Source organism: Corvus cornix, chromosome 2 (assembly GCF_000738735.6).
Source record: "Corvus cornix cornix isolate S_Up_H32 chromosome 2, ASM73873v5, whole genome shotgun sequence".
Lineage (NCBI taxonomy): Eukaryota > Metazoa > Chordata > Aves > Passeriformes > Corvidae > Corvus > Corvus cornix.
Window position 1 is genome coordinate 23,179,466 of NC_046333.1, and position 21,656 is coordinate 23,201,121.

Below are 21,656 nucleotides of genomic sequence, written 5' to 3' on the forward strand. Positions count from 1 at the left end.
TTTGTGCCAGAAAATAGAAAACTTTCTGTATTTTGTTGCCACTTGCAGAGGGCTAAGCTGTAGCTCTAAAGTCCTTGCAGTAAGGCCGTGTGCACACAGAGAGACCTAGCTCTTAACATAAAGAGTGTGCAAAATAGTCCACTTTAGTGAAAACTAACCAGTGGGCTAATTAATACTAGCTGCTGTTGCATTTACCTCAGACAGTTGTGTTTACATTTAATCTATATTTCTGTGCATTTTAGGCAAATGTTCCCTAAGTAATTTTTTTTCTGTGAAACCACTAAAGCAGTAATGCTTTTAGAATCGTGCTGATGTCTCTCTTGACAGCAATGCAGTTCCCTCCTCTGATTTCCTTTTTTCAGTAAGATGACACTGTTTCAGAAATTCACCTCATATGAAACTGCCCTATCCAAATTTAAAATGATTTGTCCTATTGAACCTGCTGTCATTTGTTTCTTTGCCTGCCAGATAGCATGGAGAGAGTGAGCACCACCTATTCTCTTTGGATGTCTAAAATACTGCAAGACTGACAGTAGTGAGGGTGGCATTATTATTCTCTAATCTCTTTCCTGTTCCATAGTTACTGAAGATATTTAAACATCTCTCTATAAAGCTGCACGCTTCAAATTCTGATCTGGAGAAAACTCACAGGGCTTGTGAAACTGGTGGCATTTTTGGCTTTGTGGAGCATCTGCTTCTTAAGATCATGCCTGCTCATGCATAATGCCTGGTTTTCGGAAGCGCTGAGTACCCTCTACACCAGCTGAAATCAGAGGAAACTGCAGGTGTTCAGCACTTCAGAAAATGAGACTCAAGTGAACTAGAGCTGGTGTGGTACGAGCCAGCCTGAAGCAGAACATCTTCCTGCATTCAAAACCACGCTGGTGCTGTTTCTGGAGGCTGCTGTGGAGGCAGAGCAGCCCCAAGCCAGCTGTCACCACACCTGTTACAGTGTCATTGAGCCCCAGATATGTTCTCACAGGATCACTGATCTTGTCTCCTGTTTAGTGTCGTGTCATGTTATGCAATATTTTAACTAGCTGATCACTGACAGACTCTACAGATAATGAAATGTTGGACTGCAGTGCTGTGTTGCAGCAGTTCCCCTTGACTCCCTTACCACTGACATCTGTGTTGAAATGCCCCATCTGTTGATAATGTTTCATAATCTGAAAGCATATTAAGAATTTAGATGCTATTCCTTCTTAGCATGTTTATTTGTACACCTTTATGTCTTTAAAATCTTGCAATCTGTTAAAAGGTAGATTCTTAAATCTTACGGTATTGGAGTGAAAGATGCACTCATGCAGCTCTCTCCAGCTGTCGGGAAGACAAAGAGAAGATTGGCTCTTCTAAGCCAGCTTGCAGAAATTGCAGTCAAATCTGACAGAGAAGTGTGTGTATACAAAGAAAAAGAAAATCCTTGCAGTGCTGGTACTGCTAAATTTATTTAATAAATATCTGTATGTTATGGAGCAATAAATTTAATTTTATAACCCATCTAGGTATGAGATGTTTTATTTATTTTGAAGGAAACACTGTAATTTTGCTCCATTTTATCTTCATTACAATTGTATTATAATCACAAGAGTTCTTTGCTGGTATCTTGTTTGTATTGATAAGTAACCTCAACTAATGGGATTACTTGCAGCAGTGAAAAGTACCTATAGGAGCCAAAATATTAGACTGTGCCTTTATTAATACAGGTGAAAAAACAGGCAGCTTTTTGGAAGACTTTTGCTAAAATTTCTTCAATAGTTTATATATTTTGGTGCAAGAATTTTTCAAGGTTAGGAGGTGACTGAAGTCTCTGAGTTTTCCTGACTTTTAATTAGAGTTAAGAATCCACCTTGATTTTATCCTTTCCAGTTGTGGTCACTCTTTGGTGTAGTTTTCATTCCCTTTACGAGACAATTTTTCTGAAGAAGTTGGTGAGTCTGAGGCTTTGCTCATTTTTCTTCAAAAGCAGTACCAGAAGAGTTCAAGGTTCTTATAGAAGAAAAATCTTACATTTTTACATAATACTCATTTTAAAAAACACCTTTTTTTTAATGTTTCAAGTTCTACTTTTGAAGAGAGTAGCAGGAGGAATTTGTTTTGAAATTTATTTCCTAAATCAAGGATTAATCAAGCATTAGAAGTCTGATTACAAACTTATCATAAAGGTTCATTGCACTGAAGAAGCAGCAGACTTTTAAGATTTTTACTCTTTTGAGAGCAGACATTGTTATTTGATGTCATGCATTCTATAAGAAGCATATAGAATCACAGAATGGCCTGAGTTGGAAGTGACCTTAAAGATCCTCTAGCTCCAACCCTCCTGCTGTGGGCAGGGACACATACAGGCTAATTCTCCAGCTCATTGGAGGAGCCCTGAAAGGTGGGACAGAAACACTTTGGCATAATCTGACAAAGTAATGAAAAACTCATATATCTAGCCATGGGCACTTAAAATTCGGATGTTCAAACATGGTAGTATTAGTTTGTGCTGATTTTGTATCTAGCCTCCAGCAGTAACAATTAATCAGCCTGATCAGATAGTGGGTTAAAACTGGGAGCTTTGTATAAAAGAAACTGTTTCTTCATGCAGTAAATTTTGCATGGCACTTTTCACTTAGAAATCTCTGCAACTTATATTGAAATGTAACAGTTAGTGGAAATCTGCTAATTTTCTAAATTCCTTGTTTCATGAAGGAGTTTTAGCTCTTCGGTATAAATGGCTGTCATTTGGTTATGGGATTGTAAATAGCAATTATCTATAGTGTTTCACTGTTTGGCCAAACAGTTGTGAGAGAATTTGCAGTGACTCCAGTTTGCTGTAACTTAATTAAACTGTAAAGTTCTCTGACATCTCTGACCTTCTTAACAAACTTGTGTTCTTTAAAAAGCAGCCTTTTCACTGATTTTGAACAGATAAGGCTCCTGTGTTTGGCAGCTGGTACTGCAAACCAATATGAGAGTTTTAGCCTCCATAGCTAATACTGGTCTTGCTGGAAATACAAAATGATCACATATAAACAGTAAATTCTCAGGTAAGGTTTGACAGAAGCACTATTAGGAGAAAGTTTCCCTATTAATTTTTGCGTATTTCTCAGAGGATTTGCAATTAGTTAGGATACAAGTACTCTGGGTCAAATTGTTCAAAAGTATTTGAAAGCTTAAATATGATGAGGGATCAAAGTGCAATTTTAAAATATTTTAAGTCATTTAGATGTGGTGGGTTTCAGTTGTTCTTGCTTGGACATCAGGGTATGAAGGCCAACCACAAATAGTTTACAAGAAAAGTAAAACCTTTAAAACACAGCTGGAGGTCTTCATTGACAGAAGAGTAGGAGTTTACCTAGTCACAGTTTTGCTGAGGCCTTTAGATTATTCAGAGAGAGCTCTGAAGATGAAAATACAATGAGGTTGTTTAAAAGACTCAAAGTTATGGTACATGGCAAGTGAATAAGCAGAGACTAAAGTGGGGTGAAAGCTATATGGGGAATTAGCAAAAGCAAATATACTTTTCATTTGCCAGAAGACTGGAAATTGCAGAAAGGTTTTTATTTTTCACGTGTAATATTTCTATCTACTTATAGTAACAAGTATGTTAGTAGTGCTGTATTACATATAATAATACATGTATTATATTTCTGTGTTATCTTCTTAATATTTAGCAACTACAGCTGAATATGTAAAATCAACTACTGGCTACAAACCAAAGTCCATTATTAACAAACAGACTTTTTTTGACTCTGCTGTGATAAATCCTGGTGTGGGACTACAGTTGAGAGGCCAGGTATGACTAATTTCTGAAGCAAGTGGCCAGACGAAGATGGGAGTGCCCAGAGCTGTCTTACATGAACCTGAAAACATGTTCCTTATTGTAATTGATAAGATTACTTTCTATTCTTAGCTCATGAAAGAGTTTTTCAAATACTTCTAACTGGATCCTGGAAACAATTTAGCTAGAACAAACAGTCTCTAAACAAATCTGCGTGTGTCTCCTAGGCCTAGCCCCTATGGAAATGTGGGACCAAAATGTACTAATGCTGATTTTCAGTGTTAAGCTTTCGGCCTGCTCCCAAGCACCAATCTTCTCTCTTCTGCATCCCCATTTTCCACATATTTCTGAGTGTAGTTACTAACATTTCAGTAATTTTGAGGCCATAGAGATGGATGTGGCCATGTCTGCACTGTTGAATAATAGCACTGTTGAATAATGTCACACAATCTGCCCCATAGTCACTTTTTAAACCCTGTAAGAGTGAGTGAATATATTATGGGAAAGCATAAACTCTTAGTTTAAAAGATTAGTATTGATCCATTACATCTATAAACAGATTGTATCAACTGTTACAGGTGAGCCATTCTCTTATTTCAAGCCAATTTTACTGTTGCAGCCCTCATCTCACAAGTGTCTACGGTTGCATACCTGCTACTTTGGGAGCCCCCAGCCAGTCATTCGGTGTTTACCAGCCAAGGAGTAGCTGTGGGTTTTGGAGTCCAAGGGTGAAATAGCAATTTGTTTTGGAAGAGAATTCTAGCAAAGTAGTGCATGTAACACATGTTAGGTCTGGATTTTCTGTTTCAGAAAAAGAACTGATTGTAGCAAACTTCTTCCTCCAATCCCTACATTTCTTCTTAGCTGTTTTTACAGCTCTAGGAGTCCCTAATTTGCTGTGAGGCTGTGGCTGTGTGACATTGCTTTACAGCACCTGGAAGATGTTAAAAGTCTGATTTTTCTGATGTTTTAAATTTCGGTTCATATCAGAATAGGAGAGTGAATTATTTCTTTAACTGTACATCTGAAGCAGATTCATTGCAGGTATGTGTGTACCTGCTGAAACTCCCTGCTTTGCTGTGAGCATGGCCCAAAGTCTGTTCTCACTGTAAATAGCTATTCTTTTTTTTCTGTACAGCCTTAGTGTAGTTTTCCCTCAACACTTTACATGAAATATTAATTCTCTAAGCACTTTCTGTCCCATTGAGGATGATGAGGGAGTCCACCCATGTTCTGTACAGATGCTGAGGATTTGAAAAAATGAATTAAGGAAAAAAATCTGTGTGACTAAATTTGATGTAATCTGGAAAAGTAATCCTGTTGCTCAATTTTAAAGTCAGTGGGAGTTTTGCCTGTTTCATTTTGGCCCAACTAAGCTAATCATAAAAGTGCCTAGTTTTCAAAGAAACTTAGTAAAATATTACATAAAAGAAAGCCAGATCACATTAAGATCAATGGGAAAGCAAACTCTGGAAGAAACATGTGAAGCCCAGAATGAAATTATATGCCCTCGCTTCTTAAAGCTTGCAGCTAAGAACCTCTGCTGGCTGAGTGTGTATGTAGGAACCCTGCAAACTGAGTAATTTTCTTGGTTGGTTATCTAAGTTTTTTCATCTTCCCCACTGACCACTGCAGGAAGCCTGATCTAGACACCAATCAGCAATTGCATGCAGCTGCTAATGACAAAACTAATACAGAAGAGGAATGTCCTGTGAAAACCACAGAATTGCAGAGTGGTTTGGGTTGGGAGGGACCTTAAAGATCATTCATGATGTCCAAGCTGTGGATAGGGACATCCTCCACTAGACCAGATTGCTCAAAGCCTCATCCAGCCTGTCCTTGAACACTTCCAGAGATGGAGCATCCACAGCTTTTCTAGGCAACCTGTTCTAGACAGTAAAGAATTTATTTCTAGTATCTAATCTGAACCTATTCTCTTTCAGTTTAAAGCCATTCCCCCTTGTTCTGTCACTACTGTCCCTTTCAGCTCCCTTTAGCCCCCTTCAGGTACTAGAAGGTGCTACAAGGTCTTCCCAAAGCCTCTTCTAATCTGAACAACCCTAAATGTATCGGCCTGTCTTCAGAGGAGAGTTGCTCCTTTTAAATTTTCCTTTATAAAAAGGTGTGTTATGCTTCCTCTTTTCCAATGGGAATTTCACTGAACTGCTGTGACTTCTCAAATGGGATGAATAGTGGCTTAGCCACTTCCTCTGCCAGTTCTTTCAGGACCTGCAAATGCCTCTCATTGGGTCCTGTGGACCTTCAGGCTCCTTATGTGTTTTTGAACCTGATCTTCTCCTACTGTGGGTAGTTCTTCATTCTCCAAATTCCTGCTTTGCCTTCTGCAAGTTGAGCGGTCTGACTGGAGCATTTGCCAGTGAAGACCAAAGCAAAAAAATCATTGAGTACCTCAGCCTTCTCATTTCCTGGGTAACAACCTCTTCCATTTCTTTCCAGATAGGGTCAGCATATTCCCTAGTATAAAATCTCAATACAAATCCCTTGTGAAAATAGTGAAAATCTCAGACAAACCACTGGGTTTGTTTTACAGCTGAGATGAGCCACTGATTCGTGTGAGCTAATGTGTTCCCACAGTAATGGTCTCACAATTAGAAAGCTGACACCTTTGGTTCATTCTTTTAAATATTATCAGAAAAGTCTCAATTCTGGATTTTTGCATGTGACTTTCTCACGTGAAAGACAACCGGAGGCTGCTGGAAACTGGATGTTTGAGTGACAAGCACATGTGATTTTAGATCCAGAACACCACTGATCAGAGGGAGTCCCACCCTTCCTCACTTGTGTCATTTAGAAGGCAGGCGTCTGTATTTGTGCTGGAATTTGTATCCCTGTAGACAGACTAGTACATTGGTTATGGTTTACCTTGGCCAAAGTAATGATAAAAATGCTGCAAATCACAAATGTACTTGCACAACAAAAGGCCATCGTATTGCCTTGTCTCTGGGTAATCTTCTGCAATGTTGTTGCCTAAAGTTCTGTATGTGTCTGAAAAGTAGTATCTTTTTTTCCCCTGAAAATCTAACTGAGAAGGGGGACCAAAATCCCTTATTTAGCCAGCTGTAAGTCCTCCTAGTTTTGTTAGTCCAGATCTTATAGAAGAAAATATTCTTTGTCAGTTTAGTGTCTCTGTGAAGGAAGGTTGAGTAAACCTGCACTTTGTGTGCCCTCATGTCAGTGTAGCTGATTTACCATTTAGTGTTCGGTGGCGTATAGAAAAAGGACTGGTGTGGTAGATGCCAGCATTTGGTCTTTGGTAGGATTGTCTTCCTTTGAGCTTCTCATACAGATACAGATGCTGCTTTTTTTTAAGCTCTCACTGAAATGAAGATTATGCTGATATTTAATCTTTTTTACCTGCGTATTTCTTTTACCTCTTTACATATCAAAACTTACAGTAGTTTTGTACTTAAAAAAGCCATCTAAAAACTCCTAGAGGTCATGGCAGCAGCGGCAAAACCAGGCTGGTTAACAGTTACTTCAAGAACATACTGTTTTCCTTCTGTGACTCATGCCTTTCTTCTCAAAAGCAAAGCAAAGCAGCTTATAGATCAGTTAGGTGTGAGGAAGTAAAACAATGGAAAAGAACGTCATATTCAAGCACTTCTGTTGCCATCATGCTGGTGGCTGACTAGCAATTTTTCTTTGCAGAAATAATAATGCTTGCCATCTATTATTCAAAACATTGGGAATGAAAGAAACCTGAAGTTTATAAAGCGTCACGGAGTAGCCAGGTACAGGGCTGTGCTGAGGATGTGTACAATCACGTGCTGTTTTGGGGTCAGCCATCCTAGTTGCTGTGAAGTTAATGCAAAGCACAGTTGGTCCCTTATTGGGGCTATAGTAGAATATCTTTCATAGGATCTGTATTTCAGGTGAATCTTCATTACTTTCATATGAAATGTATTGGCTTTAGTTTATATTGTGTAGATAAGAGTATGTCCTGATGAATATGAATAAAGTGGTTAGTTTGAGTTCAGACGCCAGGGTTTGACATGAGGCAGGAATACTTCATTCCCTTATAACTGCTTCCCTCCTGATAGATGCAGAGGCTGAACTATGGTTCTTTAGTGCAGTTATAATTTTCACTTTTATTATAAAGGAGAGGCACAGACATTTTATATAATACATGGCTGTGAAAATAAAGTATATTTGATAATTCCAGGTGAGGTATTGGAAAGGCTTTGGATCCTCATTTCTAATACTTTTTCTCTCTTTAGTGCAGAATTACAGCAATGCATTTCTAAAACTGTGTTTCTGTGGCCATCTTACATGATGCAGAAGGGTGGTGAAAAGCATTCACAAATGTTGAATTTTTAGTCAAGTACTCTGACTTCTGAATTTTATTGCTGTATTAAGAACACTGGCATTTATACATTCTGTGATGACCTGCAGACCACTTTGCTTATAAATGCAAAGCCATCAATTTGTTCTGCAGCATGTTAGAGACATAGCTATGCTACAAACTAGCAAAACCTTATCAGTTTTTCATCTGATGAGATTTCTTGGGTTTTTGTTTTAGACACTGAAAAATCTTGCTTTTTGCAAACAAAACCTTGCTTTGAAGAGTTCACTTGAAACCAGTAAATGGGTTTATTGTAGAGGATAAGGAGAAATTTGCCAATATTTTGGGAGGCTGCTGAATTAAATACACTAACTACCAAGAACTCAGATTTGGTGAACTACAATACCACAATACCACAATACATGTTGTAATCACAGTCTACAAAAGCCATGTATTCAGGGCTACAGTGCAGTGGAATGGGGAAAAAACAACTGGAATTTGTTATTCATCAGGGATAACTTACTTTCTTTGTTAAACCACAGAAGACATTGGGTCTTCCCTTAAAAAACATATCATGACCATATCATGCCAGAATAATGTGCTTTTTCAGCCCGTTATCCATCTCTTGAAGGTTTTTGAGAGCTCAAATCTTTCTGTTCTTCAATTTATCAATAATTTTGCAAATCTTTGGGAAAATTCTGTTAGTATGAAAAAAGAGAAGGATCTTCTGAGCCTGCTGCTAAGTAGGTAGAGAATTACCTTTTCATTATCAAGAGCTGAAAAACTTTCAGTTTTTAATATCAGATTTCAGTTTTTCAAGTGCTTTTTTCAGCAAGTTTTAACACCTGTAACATTACCTGTTACAGCACCTGTTACCCTGAGTATTTTTTTTCAAAAAGGGAGTGAAATCTGGCATTTGCCCAGAGGTCACTGATATCAATATTTTCTTAAAGTTCTGGAAGAGTTTTCAACATTGATGAAATCTAGGTCACCTGAAGACCCCAGTTACAATATTTTAGCAAGGGTGATGTGAGTCAAATTGATGTGTACTTCAGTAGATGCCTTGGACTAATGGTGGTAGCTTATACTCACAAGGTGGCATCAGTATGTCAGTGCTTTTATTTCCAAGTTAACTAACAAATAGTTAAAGATGCAAGAATATAATAATTCTAAGTCACTTGGAAAAAACAATGTAAGCAATTTAGAGGTGATGTTAGAAAGCAGTCTGCTGTTAAATCTCAGGACTGTCAGCTGATATACCTTTCAACAACTTTCGTGACCTTTTTGAGTTTTATTGAGGTAAGATCAGTAATAGAAAACAGTCTTCATGGAGCTTATTATTAAAGGCTGTATTTAAAAAAAAAAAACAACGCACAAGATTTCTGTGTAAAGTTGCTTGGTGGTAAAATAATATGGTATAACTTGATAGACTGGTATGAATTATGCAATGCATATGTAATGGACAGTGTATTTTTAGAGGCAGTGAAAATGAAAATATAAATGTGTTACAAAAATGAAAAGTTAATACAAACTTTTCTGGTTCTTCTGTTCTGGTTTGCAAAACAGTTTCTACATTTTTGTTTTCTAAATGGATCAACCATGAATGTGCAATAATGGAGATTAACTCAGCAGAGACAAAAAAATAGAATTTCTTGTGCCAGGCTGTGTGTGTTATTAGTCATGTGGTTAACTGTTGACAACACGATAGGTATGAATTAATACTATTATGTTCTGTATTCAGGGTCTTGTTTCAATTACAAAAGTTTATTATGCAATGATACTTTAAAAAAAAGTATTTTACATGGTTAATTGCCAGGACTCTGGCATTTCTGTTTATCTTTACAGAATAGTGTCAGAAAGTAGTTCCAAGACAAGAAATGCAGTCTTCTGCACTCTTAAGCAGCTAAGTCAGAGCTGAGTATAGAAGGAGTGGAAATCAAAGGTTGTCAAGGCATAGTGCACTGATGAACAATTACGAGCACAATTCTTTGCAGCTTCCAGGAAATTGATGTTTTACATTTCTCTCAGATATACAAACATCTTTCATACATTTCACTGACTGCTAAAATGTACCATTTCATATTAAGGTGTCATTATAACATAAACATAGAAATGTTAAAATGAGCATTTTGGCATCTAGAATTGGGTTCTATGTCTGCCTGTGGGACTAGCAGTTATCATTGAGGCGCTGGGTCTGATTTTTATCTGCAGGAAGGTAGCTTAAGAAGCAAAATGATCTTAAGATGGTTCTATATTATGTATAATTTATCATGGTGCACTGTAATCTATCATGGATTTTTGCTTCCTGTTACTGGGGAGTATATTTATCTAATATATATCTAGGCTGATTTGTGGTGTGCAGGGGTAAGGTATTACTATTAGTATTACTACTTACAAAAAATAGGTGCAAAAATGTAAGTTTGTTTCTGCTGCTGGCTATTTCTATGCAGGAAAACAGATAGCTTTTTTACTATCACAGTGAAAATATGTCATTGTTTTTATCAGCCAAAGAGGAATTTGATAAAGGCTCAGAAAAAAAACGTACCACTTGGCTACTCACAGTGCTTAAATATTATTAGACCCCGTAACAGCTTTCTTATGGCAAGCGTTTGTAACATTTCACAGGTGATGTGCCCTATTACACTGTTCTTACTTATTACTTATTACTTATACTTACTTATTACTTATTACACTGAGGTAGAGTTTAGCTGGGCCCAAGAAGAAGTTGAATAAACTCATCAGATCCAGGAGCTGAGAAACAGCTGCCTTTCCCAGGTGACAGTCTCAAGGTCCCTCTGCTTCTGATCTGCAGACAGTCTGGCTGGATGTTGTCCAAAATCCCCTGACATAATTTTTTTTCACCTGCTTAGGAGGCTGATGGCTTACCCTTAAGCAACTCCAGGGAGTGTTGCAACACTTGAATCTTTCATACACAGTTGTGGATAAGGAGTAAGGCCGTTTGGGTCCACCATTTGCTTCTGTTGTGTGTATGAGATGTTGGAACAGTCTTGGGAAGCCATGGAGCACAAGAAGAAGTTACATAAGGAGAGGGAATGTATCTTTACCACCACAAGTAAGAGGGGAAGACATAAGAAAGGAAAAAACCCCACATTCAGTGGTGAACATGCTGTGCTGTCAAAGTCATGCCAAAACATAACCATGCACTTGAATAGTAGATCAGCAGAACTTTTCTGTTTTAGGCTTCTTCCCTAACAGGTCTTTATGCTACATTTTAAATCAATTTCTAATGTTGTTACTGTTCATCTGATTTTGTGGTTAATTTTTCATCAGTTTTGGTCTTATTTGTAAACTGTCCATGCCTAGATTGCAATTTCAGATAATACATTTATTTTGCAAGACTGCAAAAAGGATTTATTCTTTAATTAGTCCAGTAGCTGACATAATCTGAAGTTTAAGATCCATAATTAGTCAACTGATTTTTGACTCCCATTATTTGTGCTCTGCTTGGAACAGAACACAACAGCCTCTCTCCTCCCAAAACAAGTGGCTTTTTAATTACAGGAATTTTTTCAGTGTATATAAAACCCATTTTCCATAAATAATCAGCAAAAATGTATGTTCTTTACATATGCTCATAAAAATTATGTAAGGAGGGTTACGAAAATGATGATGAAAAGTTCAACTTAGAAGCAGATTAATTGTTGGTCTGGTTTTTTTTATTATTTTATTTTTCAATCTATGGAGATGCTACAGTGGGTGTTTCTCAGAGTGTAAGCCTGATTGACTGATGATTTCTATTTCACAGATGTGTATTACCAGATATTTCTCTCCCCTCTTTCCACTTGAAGAAATAGTGCTGTGGTATTATAAAAGGCTTGTGCTACTTTGGACTAAGTGGAATCTAATAACAGCTTCCACTCAGCAGGTGACACTTAAATACTCTTTAATATCCTCATAAAAATGGAATATGAAGCAGTTATTTGTAGATGTAAGCTGGAATGAAGAAGAGCTCTTCTGTTATTTCTTTCCCTGTGAGTTTTTGTCTGTTGGTCAGAAAAATGATTATCTTCATGGTTGCTTGTTTGGAGTGGCTGTCTGGAGGCCCAGCTGTGGAGCACCAGTCTGAATTAGAGCCACATTTTCTCTGTTCACCTGCCAGCTTGGTTCATCTAGACGGAAAGAAAAGCCTTAACCCCCTGAAATGATGCGGCATGAGCTCAGAGCAGCTCTGGGCTAGCAACTTCCGTCCTGACTTTGGCTCCTGCCCAGGTGTTGGATGATTGGACTGAAGCTGGCCGAGCATTTAATCTTGGAAGCAGTGGTGGAATGATGGTTTTGTCATGGAGTTGGAACATTCTGAGAAAAGTGGAGACAAATAAGTTGTTATTTGTAGCAAACTTTACAAGGTGAATAAACAAAGTGGCTGATATATTTGGGAGAAAGCAGAACCACCTCAACAGGTGACTGGTGTCAGTGGCTGACCCAAATGCCTGCATGCACCAAGAGAACTTGCACTTGCGCTGACTGGAGTAGGGATCATGCAAATCCATGGTGACTCAGGTGGAAATGCTTTTGGGAAGGAGTTGAGCTGAGAGAGATACAAGGATAACATACTGCTTGCATGTCTCTCCATCACTGACAGTAGCAGAATTGAGTGTAATTCTCTACTAGCTGGCTTTTTTTTGTGAGGCTTTTTTTGCTAGGCAGAACAGGTGTGGGACTCATCTGTCCAAGGTACTAGTTGTCCTGGACTCCCTTCCTTGGCAGGAGAAGCTTAAAGGAAGTTGTCTTGTGCATCATGCCCTACAATTATTAAGTGTTTCCACTGACTGTAAAGGCAGCATAGTTTCTAAGCGTGCAAAAGTTTGGTTTGAAGTTGCACATGACAATAAATAGTAGGAATATGCTTTAAAATGGTGTTACTGGCTTTTCAGGGCTCTCATCTCTGTCATGCTTAGCCTTTGAAGGAGGATATGCACCAGAAAATGGTGACATCACATTTCTTAGTGACATTGAGGGGAGATGCACAGCTGATGGGAAAGAAAAAAATCCAGATCTTAGTCAGGTATTGCCTTTGCTCTCTCATTATGAAGTAATCTGAATTGAGTAGAGAAATAACTGACTATAATAGAGAAAAAGCATATGAGGTAGCAGAGATTGTGCATCTGCCATTTTCAGCACTGAGAAGTGTTTAGTGGAGATCAAAAGATGGTCTTATGATTTGGTTCTGAATTTTGGAATGTTTTCTGCTTCCCTTCACATGTTCTAGTACAAGGTTTAAAATTTTAGTTGTAAAAATTTCAAATATTGATGTGCACAAAAACGTGATGTGTTTCAATACTTGCCCCCAGAAACATGCTGTCTACTTTGGTGAGAAACCTGAGGAAATGATGGGCTTTCAGTAGTTGACCAACTTGACAAAAACTTTGAAACTTGATCCGTAAGTAAGAGGTTTTAAAACTTGCATTTCCCTGACAGAATCACAAGCCTGATGTGTTTGACTGTAAGGAGTATGTATGTATGATTCTATTCATGATATTAAGGACATCTTCCACACATCGTCAATGACGGCTACTTACGAGATGCTGTGCTTATAAGAAGCTGGATATGTATGCTTAAGTGTTTGTGGGATTAGGATTTGCCTTCACTTACTCTTCTGATTTTTGTCTAATTCAAGGGAGTTATGTGGTTGGCTTCTGAAGATGTGATGTAGTGATGGCTTCAGAGATTACTTCCCCTCTTAGCAGGTGTTCTCCAAAAACGGGCCAAGTTTACAACTAAGTAATCATTAAAATATAGGCCAGGAGTGGTGGAAGGTAAACCCTGCTTGCCAGTTGAAGTTTCTGGCTTGGTAAAATTCTGGTGCTACTAAATACTTGATCTTAATAACATAGTACCTGATGTCAGGCTTTGTTTACCTCCTTGTTCTGCATTTGCTTAATGTAGTGGTGGTTTCTGTTGCTCATTGGAGATGGATATTAGGTGTGTAAAGTAACTGTTTATAGTTGCTCTTTATATTTACATTTTCTGGTTGTATCTTTAGGCAATTAACAACAATTTAGTAATAGGTGTGCATTTCTGAGTTTTTAGTTAGGTTTATTAAACCATTTTGCATTTTCCAGACAGCTGTTGATGTGAAACTAAGGGTGGAGATCTGTAATTACTTCAAAGGATACCAGAATCTGTTTATTATTTTCAGCCCAAGGGAGTAAACCTGTCACAGTGTCTATTATTTAGTGGCATGAGAGTAAACTATATTTTATAATGCTGTCATTAAACCAGTTTCCCTACTCTCCCATTCATTTCCTTCCTTATGTTTTTGTAGCACATTATTTTCTTCAGGCTGAATTCTGTATTGGAGCTGCACAACATTAGATCTGATCTGATTAGGGAGGTAAAAATGTGACTGTGAGAATACTCATCTTGGGAGAAGATACGTGATTAAAGGAATGGTGGGATACAGACACAAATCTGTTTGGAGAGATGTTGACTGAGAAGATCTCAGAAATATTCCACCATATTTGTAGGCTCATAATTCACTATAAAACTAAAGCTGTCATTTTAACATGATGGTAAAACTTCAGGAAATTATCATCTTAAGGTTCGGATTCTTATCTGAAGTTCATCCGGGCTGTTACACCCTGAAGTTCTATACAGTCTGGCTGCATCTCACATAAGAACAGACTTTTTATTTTTGTGAGGTTTTTTGCTACTTTCTGCCTCCATCTGGAAATGTGGTAAGAAAAGCCTTTCTCATCATACAATAATTCTTGTTAGTATTATTACTATTTCAGCATTTCGTATTCCAGATTGGGTGGAGGTTACAAGGATAATTCAATTTAATATGTGACTGTATATAAGGAAATTTTTGGTTGAATCATCTGGGGGGAAGCAAATAGTTTTAAAGCATCTTTATTAAAATACACCACATGACTTGTAGTGGCCTGGAACAGTGCCTCAAGATTGCTGTCTGGGATTGTAGCGTAGCAGGAGTGAGTGTCCCTGGTATATCTTTTACCTGGTTTGCATCAAGACTCAATTATGCTAGAGAGAATTTTCACTGTATTCTCTGAGTACTTAGTGGACTCAAAATAACAAAAATTACTCACCGTGTATTATATGTATCTTGCACTACCCTTCTATAATTATATCAGTATTCATGAAGATGATTTATTTAAAATGGGGTAGTGAAAGTGTGGTGTTTTGGTTTTTAATACCTGGCCCTTCTCATTAAGCCATTGCAAAACATTCCTGACTGCTTATGTGCTGAGTGTCTCTGTGGTGGTCTGTCCATGAGTGCTGGAGAGGTGGAAAAATTCTCCTATTGGAACTGACACTGAGTCTATTTGCTGCAGCCAGAAAATGCCCTCAAATGTTTGTCTTAAGTAGCATATATATGTTATTCAGCTTTTTGAGAATTGTTTGGGATTCTTTCAGATTACAATTTTGCATTAGAAAATGCTTATTTGTTAAAACTCTTAATTAAACGATCTATTTGTTTTCTTAGTCTCATGAAAATTTGGAGGAGGGGGTTGTGGGTTTTGTGTTTTTGTAAACCAGTCATCTCTGCAGTTTTCCCATGCAGGAATATTGAGGAAGAAAGAGCAAGAATTTACCACATTCCTCTCTGGAGATGTGGGAAACTATGGATGAGATTCAAGCCCCCACTTAGAATGAGAAGTGCCCTGAGTGAGAGGCAATGGTGTACCCTGAGATAGATGAGATGTAATAAACCCAGCTGTCTATTTAAATAGTTTGAGTGGACTCTCCGTGAAACACGGTCCCACTAAGGCAAATGTGTCCACTACCATTCCTCATAAAAGCTGTCTACTGTCCAGGTTCTTGGTTATAGGTAATACGTAAAAATATGTTTTCTCATGGGTAAGACACAAAATAAAATTTTCCACAGTTTCAACAAAAAAACCCAACTACATGGTTGTTATTAGCTGGTTTAGTGGAAACATGAAGTACAGGAGAAAAAGTGTGTGTGCTCTGAAAATGAAGTATTATTCTAGAATATTGAAAATTGTCTTTCATGACAAATGTGTTATAATAATTCCTTTCAGATTGCATGGTCTCTAAAAGTATTTTCAATAATGTGCAGTATGACCAAGGAGTTGGTTCCTCAATAGAAACTACAGTTGTCCTGAGCATATCAGGGTAAAGCACATCTTTACATGAATTTTGCTGCTCAGACTATGCTTAGATTTGGTTTTTTTTTGTATTGGACTACTTAGCTGAGTTGAAACTTGTATTAATTTTTTTGGCCCATTTGTCACAAAGCTTGTGACCTGGCTCCCAGTGAATATCCCTTTCCTGAGTACTACCTAGGTCCCTTGTAGCTAGCTCAAAAGAGATGAAATTGTGACTCAGCACAAAGAATAAGAATGTTCCCACACCCTCTTACAATCCGAGAGGTGAAGAAGCTTGAGCTCCAATGTGCTCTCCAGTTATTTGTTCTGGGAATAAATAGAAACGATCATTTCTTGTTCTTCCTTTTTGCAAGTTGTGTAACTTTAATGCACTTCTTTTGAAGTATCTCCAGTAAGAGGCCAGGGCATCTTTGTGGTAACCATTTTATTACACAGAATGAAAAGGTTTCCTATTCCAGCCTTTATCATTTGAATAAAGAGAGTTACCTAAGGCATAAAAAGATCTAAGCATAGGAGAATTGAACTGGAATTAAATATCTATTAATCCCCATCTCCCCCTTCAAAAAGGCCAACAAATTGCAAACCAGTTGGTCAACTACAAAAACATCCATGCTGTAGTAATGAGGATGCATTTGCTTCCTTCTGAGGCAGCTGTTCCACAGTGCCACTCAGAGGATCTTTTTTTTAATATGAATTTTCTGTTCCAGTGCATAAACTCTAAATTACTCAACTACATAAATATTTAAGTGAATTCAGCTTTATTGGCAGACATGCAATTCACCAACAGCTGAGATTTTCCTTTATCTATGTTCTCACAATTGCATGAACTAAAGAGTTGTAGTGCGGGTAGCTTTTTTTTTTCCTTTTTTTTTTGGTGAGAGAAGGTTTTAAGGAAAAATTATAAGGAATTCCAACTATTATGATAACATTTTTATGCTACTTTGGCTCTTAGGGATTCAGTATTTCAAATACAATGTATCTCCCAAGATATTTTTATCTGGCCTTTTGGCAACACTTAACCAGCTTTTTCTAGCTAAGTTATATTTGCAATAAAAAATCAGTGGGAAATATTTTTGTTTACACCAGCTAACATTTAAGAAAAAAAAAAAAAATCTATAGAGTTCTTCTTAGAATACTGAATTTTCTATAGGATTTTAAACACAGAGGAAAAAAAAAATTATCATCAAATCTTTGAGCTTAGGATACTTTTATGCTGAAATCACCTGGATTTATTGTTGGTTTTCTTATTGAGGTGGCTGTAACAGCAGCCATTGATGGCACAAGGGTGCCCATGAGAGCATGGCCCAGAGCAGGCTGGAACAGAGTCCAGCATTTTGGAGTCTGGCCTGGTGTCTGTGCCAGGTGGAGCACTGACTTGTCTGGGCAGCTGGATGCTCCTCCATCTCTGCATTGTAGACTGCTGAACCTTATAGCCTTTCCTTTAGATGTGTTGTTCTTTAGGTCCTCTGGGACTGTATCTCCCACATTCAGCTAGACATCTCCAGCTTCTAATTTAGTTCAAGGACATAAAGAATGGATGCCACCAGGTCACACAGAAGAACGACACTTCTAAAATAGCAAACAGCTGATATTTGTATTTTATTTTTAGCTTATTTCCTGTTGTTTTCCTGTGGCTGCTGATGTCACAAAAGCTTCCTTTCTGGTCGCTCTGCTTAAAATATACATACATTGTGCATATATGCATCTTCATGCCAGGGTTTGGCTTTGTTAGATTGTCCAGTGTATTAGCTTATGAATGAAGCAGTATTGGCTCAAACTCCTTGAGAATGAGAACTGCAAGGGACTTGCTGAAGGGCCTTTCTGTGAGACTTTTTCTTCTTCTGTGAACACAGCCCTGAGAATTTAGATGCTCAGCAGGCTGTGTTCCCAACCTGTGTGCTTGTAGCATGAGCAGGCAGACATTTCCCCTTACAGACACACAGTAGACAGAAGACTTCATTCTTGGCCCAAACACTGAATGTCTTTTCTCCTCTACTTTACAGCAAAGGATTGAGTCAACATTAGTCCCCTGTAGGACTTAATGTCAGAACGAGTAATTCATCAGGAGTTACCATATATATATGGACTGTAAGGGAGAGTAGGGTCTTCAAATGCTATAATAATACAGGATGCTGTCCCTGGAGGTGTCATGTGGATTCTTGCTCTCTCCTTTTTATTTTTAATTCCCCTTTGAAGGGAGTTTATTGAGTCATGCAGGACTAAAAGAAATGCAACAGAAAATAATTCAGCTTCCTTATTTCTTGCCTTATTCATGCACTGACCAGACACTCTTCGTCTTCCTAATTTCTGATCTCCTTGCCCATATCCATTCACTTTCTGAATTTCTTTGGCTTATAACACCACAAAATCCATATGATTACTCATTTAGGCTTATTGTTTCCTTTTTTTTTTTTCCTGAGGGGTAGCCAATTCTCATAAATACAAGTTATTCCTGGACAGGTAAATTTTAGCACATGCAGCATTGAAATAAAGTGCTAGGTATTACAAGGAGTTCCCAGCCTTTCGTAAGCAAACATGTAATTAGAAATTATTCATTTATTCCCTGCTGGGCATTTGCTGGAGTTGGAAAGAAGAGGACTTTTGTCAAAAGCTGATTTTCTTTGTGTTTATTTTCCCATTATTTTCTTACTGCATGAGAGTGCAACAGAACCAAAATTTTTACACAGTACTGCATATTGTGGTTCAGTCCTAGTGTCACATCATAATTGTCGCCACAACATCATGTCCAGTGGCAATTGAGGCATAAATGACCCATATTTTGTTCAGAATATCCTATTCTTGGCACATTTGTGTGCATGTTTTTTAAAGAGTCTGTAGGTGTCTCTAATGAGGGACTTCTGTACTTAAGTGGCATTAGGAGATCCTGGCTGTATTAACAGCACCCAAAAGACAAGGGTTTGACCACTGTCCATCTGGGATCTCAGAATTTCACATGAAGTCTCTCAGTTGCATTAGTACATGGAGTCAGTTCTCCTTCTGTCTAACTGTGCAGTGAATAGCCACAGCTTCCATTAGAGGTCCTTCAGCAGAGTATCTACATGATAGACACACTCTCAGAGATTTCGTGTGGTGCATTCCATAGATTTCTCTAAGTGGAATATGCATATACATTCTATTTAAACTTCTCTTAATTTTCTTCTTGCAGGTATTATGACAACTTTACCCAGTGCACAGAACGTGAAGCCAACAATGCAAGTTGCTTTTGGCCAAACCCCCTTGCAGAAGGCTTTATCACTGGAATTCATAAACAATTCTTTTCAAACTGTACTTCAGAGAAGGTTCACTGGGAAGATCCACCGGATGAAATTCTCATAACACTGATCTTGATCCCAGTCATGTTGACATGTGCCATGATAACACTGGTAGTATGGTGCAGCAAGAGAAGTGATATCCTGGTGTAAGTTCTTCCTCTGGGCTTTCTTTTTCTTCATTTCTTTCTTCCCTAAGCACTAAGAAAGGAGGATGGAGAGAGGAACTTGGCATAAAGATTTCAGATCTGCTGAAATGGAACCAGTGAGATACTGAGGTGCTCCTGTGGACAAAGAGCTGCCTGCTGCTGCTGCTGCTGCAAGTCACTGCTTCTGTCTTGACCATGAGTGTTGCTGGTGGAAAACTCTACTTCCATCAAGCCTCATCAACATGGAATTCACAGGCAGCTCCCAGAAACAGGAGAGATCCCAGGCAAATGGACCCCTTGTCTGCAAAAGGGGTAAAGTTACTTTCCTATGGGTAAAGCTGGCTGGTAGAGTTATGCAAAGCTGTATGTGTGTAATACTGACCGTGGGGGAAGTGATATCTCTTCAGGTCTTGTGCAGGACACTCGAGGTTTTCATCTGTGAACCCTGTGACTTGGGAGAGATCACTGGCAAAGGAACTGATCTTGGATGTAACCAGGTGGCAGCTTTTCCTAGAAGCTAGTCAAATTCATCATTATCAAAAACGGGAAGTATTGTTCTGGCAAAGAAACAGTTTATGTGTCCAGTGACTATCTGCACAGGGAAATTATCATGCCACATTATAAAATAGTTTATAAAACTCCTTTAAGCATGGCTACTTGGAATTGTATGTCTTACAAACAAACTCTGGGAGGATGTACAGGTCTTATTTTATAGAGCTGGAAAATGTGAAAGGAAATTGGTTGATTATAAATATACTAAGGAGTAATGAAGAAACTATCATATGCCAGACTCTTTTTTTTTCCTCTTTTATAATTATTATTCTTGATGACTTGTGTTCACTGTATACTCCTCACTCTCACTTCAATTTGTGCAAGTGATATCTTACAAATAAATATAAAGGTGTCATGTTGATTGAGGTGCCTTTCAGAGTAATGTACATAAATTCCTCGTCCTGTGAAGAGTGTGGGAACTAAAGTATGAACATCAAGACTTGGAATAGAAGTAGGAGGAAGGAGAAAAAACTCAACTCAGAAATCTTAAAGTTATGTAATAATTGAAATAAAGATCATATGCTCAAAACAAAAGAACTTGTCTGCGTTGCAAACCTTCCTTTCACAAAATGCATTTCAGTCCAGTGCTGTTGTATAAGTGTGCAGTATCTGTTAAAAGTGACTCTTCATTTTCCCATACCTTATGCACACAAAATACAGTTGAATGTCCGAGTAATTGTGTTTTATATATTTTATAGTTCGATTTTCTCCATTAAGATTCTGGCTCCATGTTTGAGACTTAGGTCTGTGAGTATGAGAAGCGTTTCTGTGCTTGAATCAAATTACAAGTGCTCAATTTACTAGATTATTTATCTACATACATTGTATATAGATAAATAAATAACCCCTATAAGCTGTACTGGTTTGTTTTCACATCCTTTCATGAGGGTTGAAGGCACCAACTTGTTTTTTCATTACCCTAAGTTTGGAATGATTCAATTTCAAAAGTGTTTCCTGTGTGTTTTTCCAAAGATTCTTTCTCAATTTCTGGATGCTAGCAGAAATTGCTCTTTGTAAAAAAGAAGAGTGAAATAATGTACTAAGGATTTCAGTTTAGTTTTCTATTAAACTGTTGTTTTCTGTATTAAAATGCTTTGGACCACCAAAACTAGTGTTCAATTAAAAAGCCCAACCCATTGATTTTATCCAAAATATTGTTTGGTTAAGGATTTTGTGTGGCCAAACCCAAATAATCTTATATTCTGCATGGAGTTTCATTTTAATCCTCATTTTACCTAAAGTTCAGCAAGCTTCAAGGCAAGTTTCAAAACTTTGGTTTGGAAACCACATAGCAAAAATTTTGACTTTTATAAAACCACATTGATTTCAACCTAATTGCCATTTTTGGGGAAAATTCTGGACCATTTCTAACTTGTTTGAAATTGTGTTCACCTGGTGAACAGGTCACCTGAGAGATACCAGTCATCATAATTCATAAGCTTAATTTATAAAACAGATTGGCCTGGGTACTAAGTGAAGAAGAAAGCTTGGTGACTTCATACT

General features: G+C 37.8%; 1 protein-coding gene across 1 annotated transcript in view; it reads left to right on the top strand.

The window, feature by feature from the left end:
• RAMP3 (receptor activity modifying protein 3) overlaps positions 1-21,243 on the top strand; it is a 41,092-nt gene extending 19,849 nt beyond the window's left edge. Inside the window, exon 4 of the mRNA XM_039549245.1 lies at positions 19,350-21,243. Coding sequence (XP_039405179.1) covers positions 19,350-19,605 — 256 coding nt within the window. The 3' untranslated portion in view covers positions 19,606-21,243. The remainder of the gene's footprint in view (positions 1-19,349) is intronic.
• Positions 21,244-21,656: the final 413 nt, after the last annotated feature.